Consider the following 20,864-nt stretch of genomic DNA (forward strand, 5'->3'; position numbering starts at 1 on the left):
ATTATCTCGGAGCATTCAAATCCTCTGCGGGATATCGATACATCCTCACAGGAGTGGAAGCAGTCTCCGGCTTGCTTATGGCGACTAAGTGTCGGAAAGCCGATGGGTGAAATACAGTGCACGGGTTATTGTTTTCGTTCTCAAATCTGCCTACTCCTGATGTTACCCAAAGTGATAATGGCTCACATTTTTTGTGTAAGGAAGTGCAAGATTGGGCAAAACAAGAGGGAATTAAATGGGTGTTCCACACCCCATACTACCCTCAATCAAATGGGATGGTAGAAAGAGCTAATGGCTTATTGAAAAGGAATCTCAAGCTCCTGTGGGGCTCAATGGGATGCGCGACTCCCCAGAGTACTCTATCAATTAAATAATCGATACGGGCCTACGGGAAGCCCCGTAAGCCGAGCATTATTTGTAAAAACTGAGCTTCATGCTCCGCCTACTGGGAAAAGAGAATATCCAATGACATTACAGCCAGGACAGCCTGTGACAGTCAATCTACCATCCATCGGTACTGTGCCTATGACTCTAACTAAACCTCGTGGCCCACTTGCCTGGGAAGCTACCGGTAACAGTGGTGCAAAACACAGAATTACTGCACAATGGATTTTTCCTTCGTTTTAAGGCGGTAACCTGTTTGGACTCTCCCCACCGAAACAAGTCGCTATTTTCTCTTACAGCACCCCGCAGGATGGCAAACAGAAATGCTGTGTTCATGCTACTATTCCAAACCCTGACAATGCTGCTCCTCTTAACCTGTGGTCAAACAACCCCAAGGTGGCCATGGTCTCAAGCTCACTGGGAGTATGGGAACGCCCTCTAGTAAGGGAGATTTAAATCTTTCCACCGTGGTCATGCATGGAACTGAAACATACATAGAAAACGAATGGAACTGGGAAAAAGATGAAGCGGATAATAAAATTCCCCGACTTCGAGGAACAGCACGAAAAGAAATTAAAATAGGATGCCGAATGACCAATGGATCTACCCATGAGGAGGCATCTCAGATTTCTGTGTGCAACATTACATCAAACCCAGTAGTAAAAGATATGAAACTTTGCGCCTCTGAAAGATTGGACTGTTGGCACAATTTTACCTCAGTACAACCTGTTTTTGTAGTCTGCCTCTGGGCTCACCATAGCATGGGACTATCATTTAGATTTAAAATAGGCATTACTGAGCCGAGTACAACATCCACCCTGATTGTAAAGGATAAGAAAACTCTATCCCCACAAATTTCCGAAATTGGACCGTATGTGATCAAAAATACAGGCCAACAACGAGTGTTACTTCATCTATCATGGTCTCTTAAACGAGTAGATCTACTGATGCAAATTAATATCTCTACAATCAAACCGACCTGTTCACCATTCCTAAGTACGACCTATGCAGGATGGTTAGCATGGTTATGTGGGAGAACCCTCACCTCCCCAAGACGAACAAGGAGAGATGTGACCGGTATCGTAGGGACAGGACTGGGAGTCTTAAATAGTATAGATGCCGAAGTACTCGTAAATAAACTGAGCACAGCAACAAGTGATTTAAACAAATTAAAACACCCACTGCAGTCTTCTCTATTAGCATTGGGAACTAACCAATGGCTTTTATCTGATATATTGCCTCAGTGGGAAAGAATTAATGAAAGGGACCACCAATTGATTGTGGATGCACTTGGTGCAGCCCAAAATGATGTTTCTCTAGCTCTTAGTTGTATCCAAGCTCAACTGTGGATGCAATCTATGGTAGCAGCAATTATAAGAGAAGGTGAAGAGGGCACCTTACCCACTGAAATTCAAAAGGTAGTTTGGGATAATGCAACTAAATTTGAGAAAGAATTCCAATCCTGGTGGTACTCGGTTAATTTCACGTATGACCCCATCAACAATAAGGCCACAGCTTTTGTCTTAACAATTCACAATGCTTCGGCATACACCATATACCCAACCATTGCGTTAGGATTAAATCACAATGGAGCTATACTCTATTCATTAGAACATAGAGAGTGGGCCCAACGAAATGGAAACAAATGGCAAACTGTTGATGTTAGCACATGCGTTGTATGGGAACAACAAGGATTTATTTGTGAGAGTATCAAAGCCCAAGACATTTGTCTTGACACTGAACAAAATGTTTGTCATTTTGAAATACACCCCGATGAAGCCCCTGTACTTGTAGATATTGGAAAAGGATGTGTTTGTATGAGAACCCTTTGTGAATTTATATTTGTAGATGAAGTTACTGTAGGTACAATCGCTCACATATTTGTGTTTGTAACTTTACTAACATTGTGGGAGGCAACTTTAGTTATTCAGCTCCTGTTATGTCTTATCAGTTGCTACAATCTAATTATACATTGAGTGAAGATTTATTGCCTACCCCCATCGGAATGAATCTTACATTGGTAACGAAACTACTACAACATGACCTGTGTCAACTGCCAGAACACATCCGAAACAATGGACACAAAACTCAAATCACTGTTCATCATGATACAGAAGAGATACGCCATGTCTTGGAAAGAGTGAAGGAGGATGGAGAACACCATTGGTGGGAAACTCTTCTTGGATGGTCACTGGCAGCAAAGGGAGTGTTTAATCTTATGCTTCACCCAGTTGTGATTTTACTAACTTTAATATGTCTGTTGCTTATAACTATGCTGTATATAAAGGTTTGGTACATGATAAAACAAATAACCCAACTTCAACCACCCCAAACACAAATTAACACACAGCAAACAGCAGTGCTTCACTATCTACTTTCCGTGGATCTGTAAGCGCATAAACTATCGGTACACTATTTATGGCACAGGGGCAAGAGGAGACCGTGCCACCACTCTGTGAAGGTAAGATGAATTGACTATAGTCACAGGGTGGAGGGTGGCGGGTGCTCCCCCTGCCCTGCGTAAGCAATGACCACCAGTGGGGGTCGTTGTGGCTGCATCTGGCTTATGCTGGACTTCGGGGATGGATGGCAACCAAGGGCTGCCTGGAGCAGTGACTCAAGCAACTTGCTGATATGCAAATGACTATAAGTCAATCATCTTACTCCATACATAGTGGACAGCCCAGGGCCTGTTGAGCTCTCCTGCACGGCAGTGGGCTGCACGACAGGATCTCCCCTTGGGTAGGGACACCTCAAGGTTACTCCTTGATGTTTAGGATGTTTAGGCATTTCCAGGAAAGCAGGCCTTCATCACACATGGGGGTTACTTGGGAAAGACAAATGTCATAACTCTGAATATCCCCCTTTCCTCCTTCTTTCCCCCAGATTTATTGCTTCACAGGACGCCATGTGGTATGGAATATCCCTTTGGCCGGCTGTGGTCAGCTGTACAGCTGGTGGGGCAACATGGGAAACAGGTGGCCCTGACGCTGTGTAAGCACTGTTCGGCAACAGCTAAAACATCGGTGTGTTGTCAACACGGTTTTGGTCATAAAACATCACAGCTGTCCATACCGGCTGCTATGCAGAAAGCTCACTCCAGCCCAGCCAGACCCAGTACACCTACTCTAGTCGACCCTGCTTGGAGCAGGAGGGTTAAACTAGACCTTTTCCAGAAGCCCATGACAGCCCCGACTCTTCTACCATCCTGTGAGCAAAACTGGCTCCTCTTCCTTACACCCTTTCTGGGGAGCCTGCAAGGATAGCATCAGGCCTGATGGCCAGCCAGAGCTTTGAAGAGACAGCTTTGGGGGCTGGAAATGCTTTGGCAGTACTCTCACATCCTTGGCTTTCTGACTCGGGGAAGGACCTCTGGTCTTTGCTCCTGACCTCATGTGCTGCCAACATGCCGCCATGTGCCCCCTGCAAGCCTCCGGCAGTGGCCTTGGGTGGCTGTTAGAGTGAAAGGGAGAGCCTCTACCAATCATTTCTTGACTGAATTTCCTCCCCTCCCCTCTGTCCAGCAACCCTGCCTCCAGCAACAAGCTGTGGCCAGCAGTGGGCCCCTTTGACTCCAGGAAGCAGCCGGTCAACCGGTCAAATGGGAATGCATGTTATTCCCCATCCTTCCAAAGCCAGGCTCTGAGTTTGTGTACCTAGTTGTACAACCTTCTCACATGCGCATGTACCCGTGTCTGCAACTTTACAGAAGAACAATGCACCATAAGATCTAACAGAAGACCATACACCATAAATACAGCAGGAGCCATAAATACAGCAAACATAAGCATGCTGAACAGCTCTCCTGACTCTTCTGTGCGCTACTGTTTTACCCACCCATATTACTTTGGTATCACTTGCACATTTCCCTCTCGAGTTTCAGCTTTGAAACGTGTAGCCATAAGAGGAAAGCGAGTTTTCCTCAACACTCCTGTAAAAAGCTGTTTCTGGAAGTCACCAGGAGAGTACCTGTGAAAGGCAAGATGCTAACTGCAATACCACTTGCTTAGAAGACTGAACACTACCTGAGACTATGAGCTTTTACCTCAGGGTCGACGTGACCTGAAGAGCCACCCTAAGCCGGCTCTTCCCGGCTCAGAACTCCCCATACCAACAACAAAAGAAGAGAAGAGTTACCCTTCAGTGAAACCAGGCATATAACCACGGCCAGAACCGCAATCGACCAGAATCCAGGATAAAGCCCCCCACTGCACGGGACAAGCATGTACTGATCCTGCACAGGACAAGTACATACCCATTATGTGAGCTATCGTCACTGATCAGCCACATATATAAACCCTGCTTTCCTCTATATGAGGATCCCCCCATGCATTAGGCTAGGGCATGGCTATGTGCATAGCTAAAAATACAAAGCAATATATTCCCTTGGTAATTCTACGCTAAGTGTATTTGCCTCCCTCGTCGGGTGGCGAAGAACTGACTTCACATAGCAAAGACCGAGTTTCAGTTTTCCCCTTTGCCCTGGCACATACCACCTGCAAGGACGTGATTGTGCCTCTGAGCCTTTCAGAGAATCACAGGAAGGCTGAGGTTGGAAGGCATCTCAAAAGGTCATGTGGTCCAAGCCCCTTGCTCGAGCAGGGCCACCTAGAGCCAGTTGCCCGGGACCATGTCCAGACAGCTTGTGAATACCTCCAAGCATGGAGACTCCGCAATCTCTCTGGGCAATCTGTGCCCGTGCTCGGTCACCCTCAGAGCAAAAAAGTGTTTCCCCATGTTCCGATGGAGCCCTCTGATTTTCAGTTTGTGCGCATTGCCTCCTGACCTGTCACTGAGCACCACTGAAAAGAGCCTGGCCCTGCCTTCTCTGCACCCACGCTTCATATGTTTCCGTGTATTGATGAGATCCCCTGTGAGCCTTCTCTTCTCCGGGGTAAACAGTCCCAGCTCTCTCAGCCTTTCCTCATGGAAGAGGTGCTCCACCCCATAACCATCTTCGTGGCCCTTCTCTAGACTCTCCCCAGTATGCCCAAGTCTCCCTTGCCCAGGGGAGCCAAGAATTAGTCCTAGTATTCCAGGTGTGACTTCAGCAGCGTTGAGTAGAGGGGAAGGATGACCTCCACGACCTGCTGGAAACACTCCTGGTGCAGCCCGGGATACCATTAGCAACCATTGCTGCAAGGGCACGTTGCTGGCTCATTCTCAAGCTGTTGTCCACCAGAACCCTCGGGTCCTTTTCCGAGAATGAGATTTCTACCTGAGCAGCCCCCAGCCTGCCCTGGTGCATGGGATGATTCCCCCCCAGGTGCAGGCCTTTGCTCTTCCCCTTGTTGAACGGCATGAGGTTCCCGTCAGCCCATTTCTGCAGCCTGTCGAGGTCCCTCAGAACGGCAGCACAGCCCTCTGCGTGTCTTGGTCCCCGCGGGCAGGGGATGGGAGTGAGGCCAGGGCGGGCTGGGGGTGCGGGGCACGGGGAGGGTCCTGCGAGGGGACGCTGCGGGCCGACAGCGCGTCCGCAGGGCTCGGCAGGGCGGCAAGCCGGGAGAGCGCCGGAGCCGCGCTGGGAGGCAAGGGACAGGAGCCTTCGTCTGCCGGGGCGCCGCGCTCCTCCTCTGCCGACGCCCCTGCCCCGCGCCCCTCCCCGCGCCCCCCCTTCTCCTCCGCCGAAGGGGCCGCGGCACCGGGGGGCCGGGCCGGGTCTGTTGGGGGCGGGCAGAGGCGTCGGCGCTGCCCCGGCGAGGGGCCGAGCCGGCGGGGCGGGCGGGAGCGGGCCCGAGCGCGGCTCCGCTCGGCTCCTCTCCGGCTCCCGGCGGGCCCTTCGGCCCCGGCCGTCCCCGGCGCGGCAGGGCGTGATGGCGCCCGGGCTGGGGCCGTGGCTCCTGGCCTTGTCCTTGGCCGCGGGGCCGGCAGGTGAGAGCCGGGCGGGGAGGGCAGCGAGCCCGGGGCTGGGCCCGGGGCTGGGGCTGCCCGCGGGCGGCCCTGCCCGTCCCGGGGCGCCGGGGCCGCGGCTGCTCCCGCGCCGGGCGCGCTGTGGCCTGGCGCTCGCCTTGCTTAGCGGGGAGCGGGTGGGGTGGGCGGGAGAGGGAGAGGGAGTGGGAGAAGGAGAGGGAGAGGCTTGGGGAGGGGGAGGGGGAGGGGGAGAGGGAGGGGGAGAGGGAGAGGGAGAGGGAGAGAGGGAGTGAGGGAGGGGGAGGCTTTCGGGCAGCGGGTCGGGGCCGGAGTGTCGGGAGCGGGCGCGGCTCAGCCCCGAGGCGGGCAGGCGGGGCATTGCCCCGGCGCGGGGGTTTGCCGGGAGAGAGGCGGGTGTCGGCTGTCGCTGTGCCGGGGCGGGGGGCGCCGGGGCGTCGGGTGAACGTCCTGATCGGGCCGTGGGCGCGCCCTGCCCGGCTGCCTGCGCTGTCCGTCCGCAGGGGTGTGGGCGCAGCTGAGGCTGGTGGAGGCCGGCGGAGGGCTGCGAGCGCCCGGGGACTCCGTGCTCCTCTCCTGCCACGGGTCCGGCTTCAACTTCGGGAACTATGAGATTTGGTGGTACCGTCAGGCACCCGGTGGCACACTGGAGTGGGTGTCCTTTATCAGCTATGATTCCTCAGTCATTCGATTCGGGCAGTCAGTGCAGGGTCGAGCCACGGTGTCCCGGGACAATTCCCGGTCCGAGTCATCTCTGTCCCTGCGTGCCCTGCGCCTCCGGGACTCTGCCCGCTACTTCTGCGCTGTTCACACGGGGACAGGAAATCCAGCTGAGCTTTAACACAAACCTCCTGCCAGGGTCCCGGCTCTGGGCCTCGGAGCGGGAAGGCAGGGGCGTTGGTACATTTGTCCAGGGCTGCTCTCAGAGAGTTGTGTAGTTACAGCATACAGTTTGATTCTCACGGGGACGTTGCTACTTTTTTCTGTCCCCAAATGAGCTCTAACCCTTCTGCTTGCCTTCTTCCCATGTCTCGCGCCAATCCTCACTCCTCTCATACTCCAGAACAGCTTCCCCTTTGGGAACAAGTTTTGCTGTTTCCATCGTTTCCCGGTAGGGCGGGTACCCAGTCATGGCCCAAGTGGTGAGGTGTGTGAATAGCCCTGCTCTGGTTTTGAGCATGGCTCAGGTCGACTCAGTCGAGCCCATCAGTTTTGCTGCCTGAGGAGTGAGCAGAGGCAATTTGGGAGCTCACTGGGAGAATGGGGAATTCTGTGCTTCTCTCCCAGATCTGAGACTGTAACGGGAGCAAGAGCTTGTGAGCATGTGTGTTTGCAGCTGCTGGATCCTGGAGATCACAAGCAGAAGCCCAGGGAGGCGGTGGAGTAGTTGAAGCGATTGCTTGAGCTGTTCCTGCCTGTTCATCCTGTCTCCCGGGGTTGCAGGTGCCCTTTCTCAGGTGCAGACAGAGGCCTCTGGGCCCACGGTAAGGAAGGTCTCAGAGTCTCCCATGCTTACCTGCCACATCTCTGGTGTACCCATCACCGACAGCAGCTATGCTTGGGACTGGATCGGTGAGACTCCTGGCAGAGAGCTGCAGCATATAGTGCTGCAGTATCCTTTCACGGGACTCCAGCACATTGCTTCATCCTTCCAGACCCGAGTGACCAGCTCTGCAGACCTCTCCAGGAACCAGCTGTCACTGGAAGTGCTCTCGCCATCAGCTGCAGACACGGCCACCTATTTCTGCAGCACCAGCGAGCTGGAAAAGGGCACAGTGCTTGAAACAGAGGCAGGGCCAGGGCAGAACTGGAAGGAGGGGGTTTGAATCCAGCGAGGTCTTTTGGGGTTGCCTGCAAGAAGGCTTCTCAGGAAGAGTCTGGGCTGGCTTTCCCAGAAAGGGGCACAGAGGCGCTGCAGCAGCAGCAGCAGCAGCAGCAGCATCTCCCACAAGCACACACAAAACCATGAACATGTTGTTAACCTTCTTCCATATTCCCAAGTCTCTCTGACAGGCAGAAAGCGGCAGGGAAAGAGGTTTGTTTAGGAAGCAGCTCAAGAAGCCTTGGAGGACTGAAATTTGAACATGGAAATCCAGAGCTGAAGTGTCTTTTGAAACCTCATGTTGTTGAGGGAGCCCCAGAGTAGTGCGAGAGCAGGAGCTGAGCTGCAGAGCCTCTTTTTCCCCTGGACATGATGAATAGTCTCTTTCTTGTGGTGTTAGTGTTGGCTCCGTGTTTGTATGCTCATGTGTGTACACTGGGGGCCAGCACGGGTTTCTGTGAGGCCCCCGAGGAGGAGGATATGGAGGGTGCCCTGTGCCAGAACAACGCTCCAGCCCTGCATGGGTTTGGGGGCCATAGGGAACCTGGCATGTCCTACCATGCTGGAGTAGCTCCAAGTGTTCCAGTGCACCTTAGGCCAACTTTGGGGTCTATGATCTTCGGTGGTACCATCAGGCACCTGGTCACAGACCCGAGTGGGTATCCTTCATCAGCCTCTTGGGTGCTACAAAGAAGTATGGGGAAGCAGTGCAGGATCAAGCCGTGGCATCCCAGGACAATTCCCTGTCTGAGTCATCTCTGTCCCTGTGTGCCCTGCGCCCCCGGGACTCTGCCCGCTACTTCTGCGCTGTTCACAGGGGGTCAGGAAATCCAGCTGAGCTTTAACACAAACCTCCTGCCAGCACTCCTCGCCTTCTCCAAGTGCGGCATTGCAAGAGGGAACAGAGGAGCTGCAGAACCATATTTGCTTTCTGTGGAGGGCAGAGCAGTGCTCACAGCACAGTCCTTCCCCACGTTGTGCCTAGGGGCAGATGGGGACTCGGGGTCAAGGCCTTGCAGGCAACAGCAATGTTAAGGGCAAACAGCGAGGTCAGCTGGAGTGCAGCAGGACAGGGTGTCAGGCTCCCTGCTGAAGGGGAATCCCCACACTTCTGTGGATGATTCTGTGTGTCCTTGGAGGGCTGCCGGCTCGGGTGAGGCTGGGCTGAGGGGACCTGGGGGACTCCATGTACCTGTCCTGCCGAGGATCCAGACTGATGGTCAATTACTGTACCATCTCGTGATACCGGCACCCACACAAGTGCGCATTCAAATGGGTGACCTTCAAGAACGGTAATTCTTCCCAGATCTTGTGCAATGCTACGGTGGATGGGTGAGGCAGCACCTCCTGGGACAGTTCCTGGGTGGTGGCATCTGTCGCCCTACGTGTCCCACATCCCCGGGACTCCACCATCAGCACTTCTTTGCTGTCCCCATGGGGACACAAACCTCGTGCCTGGGCCCGTCGCCCTCTCCATGCCCACTCCCACACCCCAGCAAACAGGCCAGCCTGGACCCGGGCTGAGATACCCTCCAGCCATGCGGTGCGCTGCCAGAGCACCCCAGGGCAAGAGCGGTGCTTCAGAGCCTCTTGGGAGGCTTTGGTTGCTCTGCACATGGGAGCGCCAGGCAGGGCAGAGCTCTGCCTTCCATCCACATATTGCCACGTCTCTGGTGATCCCCAAGGTCGCGCTTGGGCATCCCTGGCTTTGCCCCAGCTATGGGTGGGAGCTGGTGGGAAGTGGGCTGGTGCCATCTCTCAGCTCCAGCTGGGGAAAGAATACAGTGCAGAGGCAAGATGGTCCTGGCCTTGGGTCTCCTTTTGGCTGCATGCCTTGGAGTTGAGGCAGGCCTTGGTTAGCAGGAGGCTTCCTGGAAGCCCATGCTCTTTTCATGCCCGTGCCTACCTGACAAAGCCCTGCTGCACTACCCAGCCTGTGCGTTCCTTCCACACCTTCAGATGTCATGAGCCGCATGACATTGATGTCCCATGTCCTGTACAAGGGTCCTGGTGCAATACAGGAGCATCTGCAGAGGTGGGAGAGAAGGGAAGTCCTACAGTATGACCCCTTAGTGAATCAGCTCGTTTCCCATGGGGCGACTCACGGTTCTTTCCCAGTGAGCAGCAGCCTAACGCAAGGGGTTGGGTGAGGTGGAGAGCACCTGGAGGGAGCCCACAGGGCCCCTGCTGCCCTCCTCAGTCCACCGCGACTGTGTCTCTGTGTCCTTCCAGAGAGGCAGGCCCAGGTACAGCTTTTGGAGGCTGGAGGAGGGCTGAGAGCAGCCTGTGGCAACACACAGCTCTCCTGCCAAGCCTCTGGTTTCAGAGCAAGGACTATGACATCCTGTGTTACTGGCAGGCACCTGTGTCCATGATCGAGTAGGTCTCCTTTACCAGCAGCTCCTGGGGCACTGCAAAGAAATATGGGGTGGTAGTGGCTGAGTGAGGCAGCTCCTCCTGGGAGAACAACTGGAGCAAGATGTCTCTGGCCCTGCATGCCCTGCACCCTCAGGAAGTTGCCGGCTTCTTTGGTGCCACTCCCAACAGGGTCAGGACACCTGGCTGCACCAGCACAAACCTCCTGCTGGGGACCCTCCCCTTTGCCCTGTGCACTCCCACCCCAATGGAATGGGGAGAGCTGCAGAGCTCAGCCTTCTTTCCACGTACAGGTGAGCAGGGAGGCAGAGGAGGGCCCTTCAATGGAGCAGATACCATGCCCCCAGGAGGAGCTCTGAGCAAAGGGCACGATCAGATGGAGGTTTGTGGGGCAGGGCTCACAGGATCCCTCCTGCTTTCTCCAGGCCTCTGCAGCTGTCCATGACCAGCTGCAGGCCTGCAAGCCCCTCCAGCTGGACCACAGCCTGGGGTGGAGGAGCTGGAGGGGAGTGTTGGCAGGCCTTGGGAGAGTCCAGCCGTCACCACACACCACGGGCTGATCCCAGCAGTGCTGCAGGCAGGTCCTTTTGCCCAGCCCTCCTCCCCTCCTTAGCAGGCCCATGGACAGGCTTCACCTCTAATGGGGGTGTTTCCTGTAACGTTTCCCGTTTCCACACAACCCCCCACAGGTTGCTGTGCTGGCTGCAGTGAAGCCCTGTGTGGACAGCCCCGCTCTGTTTTCAGTCCCGTTTCAGGGCTTTCTCTGCTTCTCCCACTCCTACCCCTCTGCCTTTTCATGGACACAAGTGTCACAGGCCAGTGCCGTACCAAGGGCACAGCACATCAGCAAGGGCAAAGGCAAGGAGAAGGACACAGGGACAGTGCTCTTTGAGAGGTCCCTGTGTTTCCTGGGGTGGTGCAGGGCTGTGCTAGGGGCAAAAATGGGGGTCTCGCCACTCCCAGCTTGGCAGAGACAAAGGGAAACTGTCCCCCATGCAAGATCTACCCTCCTCCCATGGGGAGGTGAGAAAATGCTCACAGTCTTCTGGGGGATGGAGGGAGGGAAATGGGGTTTCTCCTTTCCCATGAGCCCTGGATTCTGGTGCTAGGGCTATTCCCTAGCCACACTTGGCAATTCTTGTTTCATAGCAGCCAGTTGCATGCTTTGACGTAAGGAGGCTGCCTACTGTTATTTAGCTCTAGCACGTGCCATGCCAGCCCAGCATCCCGTGGTCTACACACCGGGCAGTGCTGCTAAGACAGCTGTTTGCACTCTGACAGCTGCAGGTGCCAATGTGTGGATTTGCTGTGCCGCCAGCGGACCGACCAGTTGTGAGTGGGCTTTCAGAGTTTGACTGTCCAGAGGATGTAGGCTTCCCTCTCCCAATCCTAGCACTCCAGAACTCTCACTTCATGCAATGGTCCACATACTGTGAGTGAACTGCTACGAGGAATTATGGACGCTTATGGGCAACACAATCCCAGGAGAGCTGATACTCGTTTCCTTTTCAGGACTTTCCCATGTGAATAGAGCAGCCATAGCACAGTCAGGCACTGCAGATGGCGTACAAATGTTCTCACTCTGGGGACTATGTGGACTCTCCCACAAGATGTTGTCCATTGTATTGTACCCCACAATACAGTGCCTAATTGTATCAAAATTTAACCAGGGTCTAGAAAAACTTGTTCGTACTGTATGCCGTCAGTCAGGTATGTCTGTCCTGAGCTATGACACAGAAGCGTCTCATCCTTCTTCCATGGCCAGTTTCAAGCTATGCTTATAGAGTGAGCGAGAGGTGAAACAGCAGCAACAGTTTTATTCGCCAGCTGATGCAACAACACAACAGTTACCCAGCACCTGGAGCTGTAGTAACAATAAGAACATGCCTTGGGGCTGACACCGCGTGGGTGGCAACTCCAGGCTCTTCCACTATGATTTGGCAGCTCAGTTCATCCTGTGACAGGGAAATGTGCCGCACAGCGCATTGCAGATTGTCCTGAGCTATGTGTAGCCCAATACATGCCTGCGCCCACTCAGGTCAACTCATTACGTGGATCACCAACTCGTCCCTGGAAAAGTCTTCTGGTTAGGACCACCTACCTCCTCCTTAGGCACCCAAATTGCTTGGGCTTTGGCAACAATGTTTCCCGCTTCCATCATTTCCACTTGACCTGTTGCCATCAGCTGGTTGGAGTGAAGTGATGGGTGAACATCCCTGCTGGGTTTCAGGCATGTTTAAGGGTGACAAGATCCAGCCGAGGAGGTCTGCCATACAGGGATGAGTAGGGCATGTACCGAACCTGTGATATGCTTTCAGGTCCATCTTCTGCTGTATTCCTGTGGCCTGGCACTGGCAGCATCCCACTGGGCCCATGCAGCACATGTTTCTGAGGAAAGGCCGGGAGCCTCCTGCAGCCACACAGGCCCTGTCACCCACAAGACATTTTCCCACAGGGCCAACCAGAACTGCAGTACACTGGGTATCACCACACTGGAGCTGAAATACACCTTCTAGTGTCCTGGCAGGACTGACAGGAAAAGACACCCAAGGGTGCCCTGGCAATGCCAACTACTTTATCTTTGCCACACCTTGGCTTTTGGGTTCAGGGTTGTCTCAAGCCAGACCTGTGCCAAAGGTGTGATGGGGCTGTTTCCGGGCCATAGAGTAGGGCAATGTTGGGCCAGGCTGGGGTGACAGCGGCACAGACAGGGTGAATGTAGGGAACGCCATGGGAAGGTGAGATGAAGCTCTTCTGGCTATGTGGACTCTTGTGTCCGTGGGGTTATTTCCCATCCTGGATAAGCAGGATGGGGAGACCCGGCTCCTGAGGACCTGCGCATGTCCCTGCAGCCCCAGTACTCCCTACAAGCATCTCTCACTGCCCACCTCTGCTCTTTCCTCAGCGTGGAATGGACAGTGGACGCTGCCCAGTGGCACTGGTCCCCAGCAGGACAGCCCTGCAGCCCTGCAGGAAACAAGGGCAAAAACAGTCTGCAAGAGATGGAGGGAATACCTGGCGTTGGGGGTTGTAGGGACAGGGAGCTCTGCGGTGCGAAAGTAGGGGAAGGTGGTGCGAGAGGAGTCATTTCCGCACTTTGTCCCTGGTCCCTGCGGGCAGGTGATGGGAGCTGCTTGCTTCCCTTTACCCAGCTATGCCCAGGCCCGTTGTGGCTAGGCAGTGCCACAGGTCCAGCGATGTGGGAAGCCAGAGCAGAGTGTGTCTGTGGGCAGAGAGGAGCTGGGGAGAGGTGAGCAGGAGCCACTCTGGCCATGTGGGATCAGGTGTGCATGGGGTCATTGCCCATCCCAGCTACGTGGACAGGGGCAGTGGAGGAGCTGGAGGGTTCCACGCAGGAGAACTTAGCATGCCCATGCAGCCCCGTTTTCACAGAACGGTTGAGGTTGGAAGGGACCTCTGGAGGTCACCTGGTCCAACCCCGCCCTGCTCAACCAGGGCCACCTAGAGCCAGTTGCCTCGGAGGGTGTCCAGATGGCTTTTGAATATCTCCAAGCGTGGAGACTCCATAACGTCTCTGGGCAACCTGTGCCAGTGCTTGGTCACCCTCACAGTGAAAAAGTGTTTTCTCATGGTAGATGGAGCCTCCTGTGTTTCAGTTTGTTGCCATTGCCTCTTGTACTGTCACTGGGCACCAATGAAAAGAGCCTGGCCCCGTCTTCTTGGCACCCTCTCTTCATCTGTTTCTGTACATTGATGAGATTCCCCCCCGAGCCTTGTTTTCCCAGCTCTCTCAGCCTTTCCTAATAGGAGAGATGCTCTAAACCCTTAGTCATCTTCGTGGCCCTTTGCTGGATTCTCTCCAGTTTGTTCATATCTCTCTTGTAGTGGGGAGCCCAGGACTGGACTCAGTACTCCAGGTGTGACCTCAGCAGTGCTGAAGAGGTGGGAAGGATCACCTACCTCAAACTGCTTGCAAGACTCCTCCTGGTGCCACCCAGGATGCCGTCAGCTGCCTCTGCCACTCTAGTGAATTAACCTTGGGTGGCTGCCAGATGCCCATCAAGCCGCTCTCTCTTTCCCCTTCCTCAGTGGGACAGGGGGAGAAAATAAGATGCAAAAGCTCCTGTGTCAAAATAAAGACAGGTAGATTGCTTACCAATCACAGGCAAAGAAGAACAGGGGGGAATTAATGTATTGCCAATTAAAAATAAAGTAGGATAATGAGAAGTGACGACAAAATTAAACCCCCACCCACCCCCACCCCGGGCCCCCTCTTCTTCCAGGGCTCAACTTTACTCCTTCGTTCCTGAGACTTCTACCTGCTCCCTGCCCCAAGCAGTGCAGGGAGATGAGGAAGAGGGACTGCAGTCAGTTCATAACACTTTGACTCTTCCACTCCTTCCTCCTCACACTTTTCCCCTGCTCCAGTGTGGCTCGTCTCCTCGTGGCACGGTCCTTCAGGAAAAGACTGCTACAGTGTGGGTGCAACGGTTCCTGCAGGAAAACTTGCTGCTGTCTAGGCTTCTCTCCATGGGCCACAGATGCTGCCAGGAGCCTGCTCCAGCAGGGGATCTCCATGGGCTGCAGGTTCCTTCAGGTCACCTCCACCTGCTGCAACACTGGGTCCTCCATGGGCTGCAGCGTGGATATCTCCTACAGCATGGTTGCCTATGGGCTGCACAGGCCCAGCCTGCTTCACCACAGTCTTCTGCATGCACTACTGGCAACTGGTTGCTGCCTTCAAGCTCTTTTGTTGTGATTAGCTGGCTGAGTTCATCCTGCAACAAGGGATGTGTGCGGCCTAGCACAGGCGTGAAGGTCAGGTGATATGGGTAGTACAGTACGGCACAAAACATGCCTATGCCGACTCCAGAGCACTTGTGATGTGGATCCCTGCATCTCTGATGGGCAAGACTCCTCCTGTAAGCACCACTACACTCTACCCCTTGACCCACATACCGTTGACCTTTTTTCACCTATATTGTAATTTGCGGGTTGCATGCAGAAGCTACCAGCTCTGTGAGTGAGAAAGGGAGAACCTCTACCAATCATTTCCCCTCTACAAATCCTTCCCCTCCACTGTCTCCAGGAGCCCTGCCTGCAGCAACAAGCTGTGGCCAGCAGTAGAATCATAGAATCATAGAATCATAGAAGCATTAAGGTTAGAAAAGACCTCTAAGATCATCGAGTCCAACCGTCAACCCAACACCACCGTGCCCACTAAACCATGTCCCTAAGCACCTCATCTACACATCTTTGAAATACCTCCAGGGATGGGGACTCAACCACTTCCCTGGGCAGCCTGTTCCAATGTTTCACCACTCTTTCAGGAAAGAAATTTTTCCTCACGTCCAATCTAAACCTCCCCTGGCGCAGCTTGAGGCCACTTCCTCTTGTCCTATCGCTAGTTACTTGGGAGAAGAGACCGACACCCACCTCACTACAGTCTCCTTTCAGGTAGTTGTAGAGAGCGATGAGGTCTCCCCTCAGCCTCCTTTTCTCCAGGCTAAACAACCCCAGCTCCCTCAGCCGCTCCTCATAAGACTTGTTCTCCAGACCCCTCACCAGCCTCGTTGCCCTTCTCTGGACACGCTCCAGCACCTCAATGTCCTTCTTGTAGTGAGGGGCCCAAAACTGAACACGGTATTCAAGGTGCGGCCTCACCAGTGCCGAGTACAGGGGCACGATCACTTCCCTCCTCCTGCTGGCCACACTCTTTCTGATACAGGCCAGGATGCCATTGGCCTTCTTGGCCACCTGGGCACACTGCCGGCTCATGTTCAGCCGGCTGTCAACCAGCACCCCCAGGTCCTTTTCCGACAGGCAGCTTTCCAGCCACTCTTCCCCAAGCCTGTAGCGCTGCATGGGGTTGTTGTGGCCGAAGTGCAGGACCCTGCACTTGGCCTTGTTGAACCTCATACAATTGGTCTGGGCCCATCGATCCAGCCTGTCCAGGTCCCTCTGCAGAGCCTTCCTACCCTCGAGCAGATCAACACTCCCGCCCAACTTGGTGTCGTCTGCAAACTTACTGAGGGTGCACTCAATCCCCTCATCCAGATCATTGATAAAGATACTGAACAAGACCGGCCCCAGTACTGAGCCCTGGGGAACACCGCTTGTGACCGGCCGCCAACTGGATTGAACTCCATTCACCACAACTCTCTGGGCCCGGCCGTCCAGCCAGTTTTTGACCCAGCGCAGAGTACACCTGTCTAAGCCGTGAGCCGCCAGCTTCTCTAGGAGAATGCTGTGGGAGACGGTGTCAAAGGCCTTACTGAAGTCCAGGTAGACCACATCCTCAGCCTTTCCCTCATCCACCAGGTGAGTCACATGGTCATAGAAGGAGATCACGTTGGTCAAGCAGGACCTGCCTCTCATGAATCCGTGCTGGCTAGGCTGGATCCCCTGGTTGTCCCGCTCATGCCTTGTGAGCGCCCTCAAGATGAACCGCTCCATAATCTTCCCCGGCACCGAGGTCAGGCTGACAGGCCTGTAGTTCCCCGGATCCTCCTTCCGGCCCTTCTTGTAGATGGGCGTCACATTGGCAAGCCTCCAGTCATCCGGGACTTCCCCCGTTCAGCAGGACTGCTGATAAATGATGGAGAGCGGCTTGGCGAGCTCCTCCGCCAGCTCCCTCAGCACTCTTGGGTGGATCCCATCCGGCCCCATAGACTTGTGAGTGTCCAGGTGGTGTAGCAGGTCGTTAACTGCTTCCTCTTGGATTACGGGGGGTTCATCCTGCTCGCCATCCCTGTCTTCGAGCTCGGGGGGCTGAATACCCTGAGGATAACTGGTCTGCCTGTTAAAGACTGAGACAAAGAAGGCATTAAGTACCTCAGCCTTTTCCTCATCCTCGGTGACAATGTTCCCCCCCGCATCCAATAAAGGACGGAGATTCTCCTTGGCTCTCTTCTTGTCATTAATATATTTGTAAAAACATTTTTTGTTGTCTTTAACAACAGCGGCCAGATTGCGTTCTACCTGGGCTTTTGCCTTTCTCATTTCCTCTCTGCATGACCTAACGAGATCCCTGTGCTCTCCTTGAGTTGCCTGCCCCTTCTTCCACAAGTGGTAAACTCTCCTTTTTTTCCTGAGTCCCAGCAAGAGCTCCCCGTTCAGCCAGGCCGGTCGTCTTCCCCGCCTTCTCATGGCGTGTGGGGACAGCCTGCTCCTACGCCTTTAAGACTACTTTCTTGAAGAGCGTCCAGCCTTCCTGGACCCCTTTGCCCTTCAGGACCGTCTCCCAAGGGACTCCCTCAACCAGCGTCCTGAACAGGCCAAAGTCTGCCCTCCGGAAGTCCATGGCTGCGGTTTTGCTGGCCCCCCTCCTTACTTCACCAAGAATCGAGAATTCTACCATTTCATGGTCGCTAAGCCCAAGACGGCCTCCGACCACCACATCTCCCACCAGTCCTTCTCTGTTTGTAAACAGCAGGTCGAGCAAGGCACCTCCCCTGGTAGGCTCACTTACCAGCTGCATCAGGAAGTTGTCTTCCACACACTCCAGGAACCTCCTAGACTGTTTCCTCTCTGCTGTGTTGTATTTCCAGCAGATGCCCGGGAAGATGAGGTCCCCCACGAGAACAAGGGCTAGCGATTGTGAGACTTCTGCCAGCCACTTGTAGAATGCTTCATCCAGTAGGTCTCTCATGCTCCAGGAAGCAGCCAGTCAACCAGTCAACCATGGGGATGCATGTTATTCTCATTCCTTCTGAAGCCAGGCTCTGGGTTTGTGTACAGAGTCGTACAACCGCATCACATGTGCGTGTACCTGTGTCTGCAACTTTACAGAAGAACCATAAGATCTAACAGAAGACACACACCATAAATACAGCAGATGCCATAAATACAGCTGACATAAGCATGCTGAATAGCTCTCCCGAGTCCTCCGTGTGCTACTGTTTTACCTGCCCATATTCCTTTTGTATCACTTGCATATTTCTCCCTTGAGTTCCAGCTTTGGAACTTGTAGCCGAATAGGAAAGTGAGTTTTCCTCAACACTCCTGCAAAAAGCTGTTTCTGGAAGTCACCAGGGGAGTAGCAAAGTCCAAGTTTCAGTTTTCCCCTTTGCCCTGGCACATATCACCCAAAAAGTCGTGACTGTGCCTCTGAGCCTTTCACCAAATCACAAGATGGTTGACGCTGGAAGGCACCTCAGGAGGTCATCTGGTCCATCCCGCCAGCTCAATTCAGCACAGCTAGAGCCGGTTGCCCAGGACCATGCCCAGATAGCTTTTGAATATTTCCAAGCATGGAGACTCCAAAACCTCTCCGGGCAACCTGTGCCAGTGCTCGGTCACCCTCAGAGTAAGAAAATGTTTCCTGATTTTCAGAAGGAGCCTCCCTCCCGTGTTTCAGTTTGAGTGCATTGCCTCTTGACCTGTCACTGGGCACAACTAAAAAGAGCCTGGCCCTGTCTTCTTTGTACCCTCTCTTCAGGTATTTCAATGCATTGATGAGATCCCCGCCCCGAGCCGTCCTTTTTCCATGGTAAACCATACCAGCTCTCTCTCTCTCCAGTCCCATAATCATCTACGTGGCGCTTCACTGGACTCTCTCCAGTATGTTCATGCCTCCCTTGTACTGGGGAGCCAGGAAGGGGAGCCAGTACTGCAGGGATGAGCTCTCCAGTGCTGAATAGGGAGGGAAGGATCACCTCCCTCAGCCTGCTGGCAACACACCTCCTGCTGCAGCCCAAGATACCATTAGGTGCCTTTGACTCAAGGGCACATTCCTGGGTCATGCTCAAGTTGCTGTCCACCAGAACCTTCAGGTCCTTTATGGAGAATGTGCTTCCCATTTGAGTAGCCCCCAACCTTCCTTGGTGCCTTTAGTTGTTCCTTCTCAGGCAAAGGACTTTGCTGAACTGCATGAGGTTCCTGTCAGCCCATTTCTACAGCCTGTGGAGGTCCCTGGGGATGGCAGCACAACCCTCTGGTGTATCAGCCACTCCTCACAGGTTGGTGTCATCTGCAAATTTGGCGAGGGTGCACGCTGTCCCATCGCCAGATCATTAAGGAAGATGTCAAACAGGATTGGAGCCAGTATTGACCCCTAGGGCACACCGCTAGTTGCTGGCCTCCAACTAGGCTGCGTGCCACTGGGTGGCTGCCAGCCACCATCTGGTCCCAGCCATGCAGACTGGTTTTGATCCACCTCACTGTTTGATCATCCAGGCCAGACTTTATTAGCTTCTCTATGAGGATCTTACAGAAGACAGTCTCGAAAGCGTTCCTGAAGTCATAGTAGCCAATATCCACTGCTCTCCCCGTCTCCAAAGCCAGTCATTTCATCACACAAGCTGGTTATCCCGTTGGTCGTGCGTGAATTCCCCTAGGTGGATCGTGATGACATTCTTGTCCTTCGTCTGCCTGGAAATGGTTCCGAGGATGAGTTGCTCCATCACCTTCCCAGGGCAGCCTGGCAGTCAGAAAGTCTTTTCTGTACAGAGCAATTACTGTAATTATTAATACTAGTATAGTGGCAAGTGAAACGAATAGTGGGCATGAGAACAGGTCTAGAATGGCGGGGGTGTTGGAGGTAAAACCACCAGACATGTCCCACCACGTGGCAACAGCCGCTCATTCAGCAGACTGAATACCTTGACTTTGTTGCGTTGTTCATCAGGTTCCAGCAAGGACAGTATCTCATGTTCCAAATTTGCAGTAAATGGAAGAAGATTGTTTAGGAAGCCTCCGGTTCCTAATATTGGGAGGAGGGTCCATTATTGCTGAATTAATTGGTGGCACTATCATATTTTTTATGGTTCTATTTACATTTAATGGCTGTTATTCTAGTTTTGTTACTAGGAATGGTTCTATTCTTCTATTGTTATTACTATTCTCTTTATAAGTTATGGTTCTCTTGTGGTCACAGCAGGTCATCGTGTGCAATATGGGTGCAGTCTCCCTATCACTAGACTAAGAGTGGAAGACTGCAAGCGTTATTTTCCCATTTTGTGGGATGTTACTTCATCCTGTCGGGTTTTAAGGTACATGTCTGCTGATTGGCTCAGGATGTGCATGGGTCTTCTGTGGCACCATTTAGACAGCATTTAGCCACAGCCCATTCCTGACATCCTTGAACATCTAAGTGCAACGGTATAAGTAGATGTAGAGAGGTCTACCCGTGGAATAATTAATTTATGCGCCCAAAGCCTTCTTGCCAGTGTCACCCGCAGGACAACTGCTCACCTGTACTGTGTGTCCACGGAGGCTTATCAGTCGTCCCTTGGGCTCCCAGTATTGCGGTTGTGTTGGCACAAAGACTTGGCTTAGCAGGGCATGGCCTACAGATGCGGGCATTTCCCAAATCCTGGAGATACTGGGCCGTGATGGCTTCTCAAGTTGGCCGTGCTTGTTTCATAGCAGCCAGTTGCCTACTTTGACGTAAGGAGGCTGCGTACTATTGTTTAGGCCGCGTGCTGTGGCACATGCCGCTAAGGCAGCTGTT

At 53.7% G+C, this 20,864-nt stretch overlaps 2 protein-coding genes and 1 gene segment (V, D, J or C); all 3 read left to right on the forward strand.

Annotated features, from left to right (window-relative positions):
- LOC143169279 (M1-specific T cell receptor alpha chain-like) overlaps positions 1–20,864 on the forward strand; it is a 342,482-nt gene that overhangs the window by 36,710 nt on the left and 284,908 nt on the right. The window lies entirely within an intron of this gene.
- Positions 810–2,776, forward strand: LOC143169181 (uncharacterized). Its single transcript, XM_076356458.1, is given in 2 exon segments — positions 810–2,246; positions 2,249–2,776. Coding segments are annotated over 2 exon segments (1,965 nt in total).
- LOC143169182 (immunoglobulin heavy variable 3-48-like) lies at positions 6,135–7,093 on the forward strand. The segment is given in 2 exon segments: positions 6,135–6,255; positions 6,756–7,093. Coding segments are annotated over 2 exon segments (396 nt in total).

The sequence above is a fragment of the Aptenodytes patagonicus genome, chromosome 20 (assembly GCF_965638725.1).
Source record: "Aptenodytes patagonicus chromosome 20, bAptPat1.pri.cur, whole genome shotgun sequence".
NCBI lineage: Eukaryota > Metazoa > Chordata > Aves > Sphenisciformes > Spheniscidae > Aptenodytes > Aptenodytes patagonicus.